Source organism: Bison bison, unplaced genomic scaffold (genome assembly GCF_000754665.1).
Source record: "Bison bison bison isolate TAMUID 2011002044 unplaced genomic scaffold, Bison_UMD1.0 scf7180017864089, whole genome shotgun sequence".
Taxonomy (NCBI): domain Eukaryota; kingdom Metazoa; phylum Chordata; class Mammalia; order Artiodactyla; family Bovidae; genus Bison; species Bison bison.
This window is the reverse complement of record NW_011494661.1, coordinates 2943785-2951864: the sequence shown is the minus strand read 5'-3', so window position 1 is coordinate 2951864 and position 8080 is coordinate 2943785. Positions and strand designations below refer to the sequence as shown.

The following is an 8080-nucleotide window of genomic DNA, read 5'->3' as shown; positions in this document are numbered from 1 at the left end:
AGGATAACATCATCTGCAAACAGTGAGAGTTTTACTTCTTTTCCAATTTGGATTCCTTTTATTTCCTTTTCTGCTCTGATTGCTGTGGCCAAAACTTCCAAAACTATGTTGAATAGTAGTGGTGAGAGGAGGCACCCTTGTCTTGTTCCTGACTTTAGGAGAAATGCTTTCAATTTTTCACCATTAAGGATAATGTTTGCTGTGGGTTTGTCATGTACAGCTTTTATTATGTTGAGGTATGTTCCTTCTATTCCTGCTTTCTGGAGGGGTATTTTTTTTTTTTATCATAAATGGATGTTGAATTTTGTCATAGGCTTTCTCTGTATCTATTGAGATGATCATATAGCTTTTATTTTTCAATTTGTTAATGTGGTGTATTACATTGATTGATTTGCAGATATTGAAGAATCCTTGCCCACTTGGTCATGATGTATGATCTTTTTAATGTGTTGGCTTCTGATTGCTAGAATTTTGTTAAGGATTTTTGCATCTATGTTCATCAGTGATATTGGCCTGTTGTTTTCTTTTTTTGTGGCATCTTTGTCAGGTTTTGGTATTAGGGTGATGGTGGCCTCATAGAATGAGTTTGGAAGTTTACCTCCCTCTGCAATTTTCTGGAAGAGTTTGAGTAGGATAGGTGTTAGCTCTTCTCTAAATTTTTGGTATAATTTAGCTGTTAAGCCGTCTGAACCTGGGCTTTTGTTTGCTGGAAGATTTCTGATTACAATTTCAATTTCCATGCTTGTGATGGGTCTGTTAAGATTTTCTACTTCTTCCGGGTTCAGTTTTGGAAAGTTGTACTTTTCTAAGAATTTGTCCATTTCTTCCACGTTGTCCATTTTATTGGCATATAATTGCTGACAGTAATTTCTTATGATCCTTTGTATTTCTGTGTTGTCTGTTGTGATCTCTCCATTTTCATTTCTAGTTTTATTGACTTGATTTTTCTCCCTTTGTTTCTTGATGAGTCTGGCTAATGGTTTGCCAATTTTATTTATCCTGTCAAAGAACCAGCTTTTGGCTTTGTTGATTTTTACTATGGTCTCTTTTGTTTCTTTTGCATTTATATCTGCCCTAAGTTTTAATATTTATTTCCTTCTACTAACCCTGGGGTTCTTCATTTCTTCCTTTTCTAGTTGCTTTAGGTGTAGAGTTAAGTTATTTATTTGACTTTTTTCTTGTTTCTTGAGGGATGCCTGTATTGCTATGAACCTTCCCTTTAGCACTGCTTTTACAGTGTCCCACAGGTTTTGGGTTGTTGTGTTTTCATTTTCATTCATTTCTATGCATATTTTGATTTCTTTTTTGATTTCTTCTGTGATTTGTTGGTTATTCAGCAGTGTGTTGTTCAGCCTCCATATGTTGGAATTTTTACTAGTTTTTCTCCTGTAATTGAGATCTAATCTTACTGCATTATGGTCAGAAAAGATGCTTGGAATGATTTCAAATTTTTTTTAATTTACCAAGGCTAGATTTATGGCCCAGGATGTGATCTATCCTGGAGAAGGTTCTGTGTGCACTTGAGAAAAAGGTGAAATTCATTGTTTTGGGGTGAAATGTCCGATAGATATCAATTAGGTCTCACTGGTCTACTGTATCATTTAAAGTTTGTGTTTCCTTGTTAATTTTCTGTTTAGTTCATCTATCCATAGGTGTGAGTGGGGTATTAAAGTCTCCCACTATTATTGTGTTATTGTTAATTTCCCCTTTCATACTTTTAGCATTTGTCTTACATATTGCGGTGCTCCTATGTTGGATGCATATATATTTATAATTGTTATATCCTCTTGGATTGATCCTTTGATCATTATGTAGTGTCCTTCTTTGTCTCTTTTCACAGCCTTTGTTTTAAAGCCTATTTTATCTGATATGAGTATTACTACTCCTGCTTTCTTTTGGTCTCTATTTGCATGGAATATCTTTTTCCAGCCCTTCACTTTCAGTCTGTATGTGTCCCTTGTTTCAAGGAGGGTCTCTTGTAGACAACATATATAGGGATCTTGTTTTTGTGTCCATTCAGCCAGTCTTTGTCTTTTGGTTGGGGAATTCAACCCATTTACGTTTAAGGTAATTATTGATAAGTATGATCCCGTTGCCATTTACTTTATTGTTTGGGTTCGAGTTTATATACCCTTTCTGTGTTCCCTGTCTAGAGAAGATCCTTTAGCATTTGTTGGAGAGTTGGTTTGGTGGTGCTGAATTCTCTCAGCTTTTGCTTGTCTGTAATGCTTTTGATTTCTTCTTCATATTTGAATGAGATCCTTCTAGGTACAGTAATCTGGGCTGTAGGTTATTTTCTTTCATCACTTTAAGTATGTCCTGCCATTCCCTTCTGGCCTGAAGAGTTTCTACTGAAAGATCAGCTGTTATCCTTATGGGAATCCCCTTGTGTGTTATTTGTTGTCTTTCCCTTGCTGCTTTTAGTATTTGTTCTTTGTGTTTGATCTTTGTTAATTTGATTAATATGTGTCTTGTGGTGTTTTGGCTTGGGTTTATCCTGTTTGGGACTCTCTGGGTTTCTTGGACTTGGGTGATTATTTCCTTCCCCATTTTAGGGAAGTTTTCAACTATTATCTCCTCAAGTATTTTCTCATGGTCTTTCTTTTTGTCTTCTTCTTCTGGGACTTTTATGATTTGAATGTTGAGGCGTTTAACATTGTCCCAGAGGTCTCTGAGATTGTCCTCATTTCTTTTAATTCATTTTTCTTTTTTACTCTCTATTTCATTTATTTCTACCATTCTATCTTCTACCTCACTTATCCTATCTTCTGCCTCTGTTATTCTACTGTTGGTTCCCTCCAGAGTGTTTTTGATCTCATTTATTGCATTATTCATTATATATTTACTCTTTTTGATTTCTTCTAGGCCCTTGTTAAACCTTTCTTGCATCTTCTCAACCCTTGTCTCTAATCTATTTATCTGTAACTCCATTTTGTTTTCAAGATTTTGGATCATTTTCACTATCATTATTTGGAATTCTTTATCAGGTAGATTCCCTATCTCTTCTTCTTTTGCTTGCTTTGGTGGGCATTTATTCTGTTCCTTTACCTGCTGGTTATTTCTCTGCCTCGTCATCTTGTTTATATTGCTGCGTTTGGGATGGCCTTTCAGTATTCTGGCAGTTTGTGGAGTTCTCTTTTTTGTGGAGTTTCCTCTTGGTGGGTGGGCTTGGATGGGTGGCTTGTCAAGGTTTCCTGGTTAGGGAAGCTTGTGTCAGTGTTCTGGTGGGTGGAGCTGGATATCTTCTTTCTGGAGTGCAATGAAGTGTCCAGTAATGAGCTATGAGATGTCAGTGGGTTTGGAGTGACTTTGGGCAGCCTGTATATTGAAGCTCAGGGCTAGGTTCCTGTGTTGCTGGAGAATTTGTGTGGTATGTCTTGCTCTTGTTGGCCCTTGGGTGGTGCTTGGTTTCAGTGTAGGTATGGAGGCATTTGATGAGCTCCTACTGATTAATGTTCCCTGGAGTCAGGAGTTCTCTGGTGTTCTCAGGATTTGGACTTAACCCTCCTGCCTCTGGTTTTCAGTCTTATTCTTAAAATAGCCTCGAGACTTCTCCATCTGTCACTTCCAAGGTGGTTCCCTCTGATTTAGCTTCTTCTGTTTGCTGGTCTCTTCAGTGTTTAATTTCCGCCCTGACACAAGGGGGCGGTGGTAGACACTTTTTTAGGCTCACTTGTTCAGTCGTGCTGTGGGGAGGGAGGGATGCTGCAAACAAATAACACTGGTATGTGTGGGGAGTGCTCTTCCAGTCTCGGCCACACTGGGTCTGCCCCCACTCACGGTGTCTATGCTTTCCCTGTCTACACTGCTTAGGCTCTAGGTTGCTCTGCCGGGAACTGTCTGAGGCTGGCCCTGGGTTGTATGCACTTCCCAGGTCTAAGCTGCTCAGGTTCAGGAACTCGGGTAGTCCTCAAAGGCGCAGACGTGGTTGGGCCTGAGTTTTGTGCCCTTCCCAGGTTCAAGCAGCTCAGGTGAACAGGTGTTTGGCGAGTGCGGTTGCTGTGACTTATTGCCTCTCCTGTCCCTGCCGCTCGGTTTTCTGGGTGTACAACTGGTGCACCTTCTCAGGTGAATGTCGACTGTCCAGAATCCCAAGAAGTCTTGATTAGCAACGAAGACTGCTTGCAGTTTGGTAAATGATGCCTCTCTGGGGCCGCAATTGCCCCCTTCTGGCTCTGGCTGCCCTTGCCTGCCTGTCTCCAGTGGGGGATGGGTCGGTCCGCAGCCGGCTAGCTCTGCTCAGTCCTTTGTTCTGTGAGCGGGCCTGACAGTGTCTTAGGTTAGGGCTTTTCCCGGATTAGCTATCCCACAGTCTGGTTTGCTATCTCAAGTTAGTTCCCTCAGATTGCCCTTGGGGCATTCAGGCCCAGTCCTTACTCTAAGCAATGCAGCCCGCACCTCCCTGCCCAGCCCCCACTTGCTAGTGGCGGATGCGGGCATCTGCGCTGCTTCTCTGCTGGAGAAGAGCAGTAACTTCTCTGGAGTTACTGTTGGGCACATAATCTGTGGGTTTTAATTATTTATCTATTTTTCCTCCTGGTTATGTTGCCCTCTGTGGTTCCAAGGCTCACCACAGACTCACCAGTGAGAGTGTTTCCTGGTGTTTGGAAACTTCTCTCTTTTTTAAGACTCCCTTCCCAGGACGGATCTCCGTCCCTACCTTTTTTGTCTCTCTTTTTATCATTTATATTTTTTCCTACCTCCTTTTGAAGACAATGGGCTGCGTTTCTGGGTGCTTGATGTCCTCTGATGGCATTCAGAAGTTGTTTTGTGGAATTTACTCAGCGTTCAAATGTTCTTTTGATGAATTTGTGGGGCAGAAAGTGGTCTCCACGTCCTATTCCTCCGCCACCTTAGGACCGCCTCCGGACTGCCTCCTGCTTCACAGTCTAAGTTTTAGTTTGGTTTGGGGACAGCAATGTTTTATTTAAAACTTTTTTTGTTAATATTTTCTCCCCTCCTTTTATTTATAGGGAACATGCTCAGTCACTTTCAATGGGCACCAAGAAAAAGGTCTTGGTTCTTGGATCTGGTTACGTTTCTGAGCCTGTATTGGAATACCTGTTGAGAGATGACAGTATTGAAATAACAGTAGGTAAATAAGCCCCGATTTTTAAAGAAGAAGAAGTAAAACTTATTTCAAAACATGTTACTCTGTGAATTTTAAATCACAGTCTTGTTTATAAACTTCAAAAAAAATTTTTTTGGAGGTGTTAAAGTGTGTTTTACTCTCTGATTATTGAAAGGAAATCTAAAGCTTGGACTTTTTAATTCTTGAAACAGGTTCTGACATGAAGAATCAAATTGAACAATTAGGCAAGAAATATAATATTAATCCTGTTAGCCTGCACGTTGGTAAACAAGAAGAGAAGTTGAGCTCCTTGGTGGCAACACAGGATCTTGTCATCAGGTTAGTATGTAGCAAGAAATGATTGACATATGTTTCGTTGTTATTTTTTAGTTTCTCTCCTCTTCTGTCTTCTCCTTTCCCCTTCTCCCCCTATCCTTCCTTCCTGTCTCTTCTCCTTTTCTCTTCTCTCAGTAAACTTTTAAATTGAAGTGTGCATCTGGGAAAGTGCATAAATCAGAGCTAGGTAGTTTAATAAATGTTCACAAAGTGAACACATCATGTAACCGTCACTCACATCAGAAACAGAATATAATAGCAGCCAAGAAGCACAAGGGTAGTCCCATCCTTCAAGGGTAAGCACTGTCCTGGCTTCTAACATAGAGATGCATTTCTGCTACTTTTCATTCTGTACAATCAAAATCTTTCAGTGTGCCCCCTTTTGTGGCTGCCTTCTTTCATTCAGTATTGTGACTGTGAGAGTCCTCTGTGGTGTTGTCTGTAACTGTAGTTTATTCTCTTTGCTGTGTAATGTTCCATTATGTGAATATACTATAATTATCCATTTGACTAGTGATGGATGTTTAGGTTGTTCCCAGAATTTGGCTATTATGAATTGTGCTGCTATGAACACTTTAGTCCTTGTCTTTTGGTTACCATATATATGCATTTCTGTTGGATATTTACCTAGAAGTGGAATTGCTGGGTCATGAGGCACTCATGAGTCATATTTTGGTGGCTATTTAACCTTTGGACTTACAAAGCTTAAATTAGAGTGAGTAGATTCTTTAGCCCTGTGACCATTTTTAGCCTTAACGGAGAAACAGACCTTGAAATATATAATTTATTACTATCTAATACAAATACAGATCTAACTTCTAGATATAGGGCTACGGATATTAGATACTTCATTTTGAAATTACCAAAGTGATGAGAATAAGCTGTTTATTCCTAGAATATATTTTTTTCCTAGAAGACAGAAGGAACTTAAGCTGCTCTTTCATAACTATATCACTTTCATAGTTCCAACTCAAATGATATCTTTGGGAGAAGTTCTATGATGTCCTCCTTAAAAAAGATAGGGGGGCTTAGAAAACAGACACAATGAAAGGTAATTCTAAGTGGAACTTTCACATTATGTCTTCATATAGGATCACTTTGAACACTCAAAAACATTATTCAATTTATAAAAATTTAATGTGCTTTAATTATTTTTCAGTAAAAATTTATTAATAACCAATAGACCTTGTCTTTCAGGATATGATTATGAAAGCAAGCCCTTATTCAAAATGGAATATTGTAGCCTACTGATAAAGAGAATTTTGTTTTGCCACACATAGGTACCTAAATATAAAATTGTTGTTTGATTAAAAAAAGAAAAGATAATAAAACACATTTTGAACAAAATTGAAAGCAAAATATGACAAAATCCTGGACACAGACAATAAGCTAATAGGTATAAATTTTAAAATTCATTGAACTTGTGACCTTTAATAAGATTTAACATTAGCAAAATCTGTTTTATATTTAATTTTTCTTAGTTGATTGAGTTTCTATGCTGAATAGTGGAAATGCTGTTAAACATTGCTATCCTGTAGTGTTTCTTAAATACCTTTTTATTTTTTAATTTGGAGAAAGAATGTTTTGATGTAAAATGTTAGGGGCTATCAAAGTAAAATGTATGGAGAATGTTTCACAAGATTTTGTAATAATATGTCAAATTCTCATGGTTGTATTTTGCAATTTTAGTTTTTAATGAGCTAATGAAAAGTCATAATTGAGTTTGATATATTACTTTGAGAATTAGATTTATATTTTGTCTATGTTTGCACAAGTGGTGGCATTTCCAACTATTTGGATTGAGTTATGTGCTAGTGAATAGATGCTCTCTTACATACATAACGAATTATGAATTCTAATCCCTTTGTCTTATATAGGCACCACCAGTCAAAGTCCTATCATTCTAGTTCTCAGCTTGTTATTAGATTAGTGCTGATAATGCCAAAACTTTTCTTAGATCTTGATAAAATTTTGATCAGGCAAGTTTTCATTGTGAAGAATGTGACAAAAAAAAAAATCTTCACTTAACCTTTAAGATGATGCCATGGAACATTTTCTGTTAATACTTTTCCAACAGAGTTTTGCAGATATTTGGTACATTGGCTTTTGAAGGGCTACTATATCAGTAACAATTATTTTTGATTAAAAAAGCTGAAATACAGAGATAAAGAGTTTTCATATTGTCATTGGCAAGATATGTACATAATTCTGTTCTGCATGGTAATAAATCTAAGTAACAGTACTCTGTTCTGTTAACCTGAGGAGAGATAAGTGCCTGAGAGGTGATTTTATTGTCTGATTTTATGTGAAATACAGAAAATCTGAAATAAACAGGATGAATGTAACAAGAACAGCAATACACTATAATAATGTTTATAAGTTTGTATTTATATTTTCATTATACTGTGTAGATAGCTTTACCAAATAGGTAATAAGCTAGTAGAACGTATTGTTATGTGACTGATAGGATGCTTATTAGTACTTGGATAGAATATGAGTGGAGAAGGCAATGGCACCCCACTCCAGTACTCTTGCCTGGAAAATCCCATGGACGGAGGAGCCTGGGAGGCTGCAGTCCATGGGGTGGCTAAGAGTCGGACATGACTGAGCAACTTCACTTTCACTTTTCACTTTCCTGCATTGGAGAAGGAAATGGCAACCCACTCCAGTGTT

At 37.9% G+C, this 8080-nt stretch overlaps 1 protein-coding gene across 2 annotated transcripts in view; it reads left to right on the top strand.

Moving 5' to 3' along the window:
- The window catches only part of AASS (aminoadipate-semialdehyde synthase), a 77621-nt gene that overhangs the window by 42122 nt on the left and 27419 nt on the right, over positions 1-8080 (top strand). For both annotated transcript variants that reach the window (XM_010838073.1, XM_010838074.1), the window contains 2 exons: positions 4974-5095; positions 5284-5410. In XM_010838073.1, coding sequence (XP_010836375.1) covers positions 4974-5095; positions 5284-5410 — 249 coding nt within the window. The remainder of the gene's footprint in view (positions 1-4973; positions 5096-5283; positions 5411-8080) is intronic.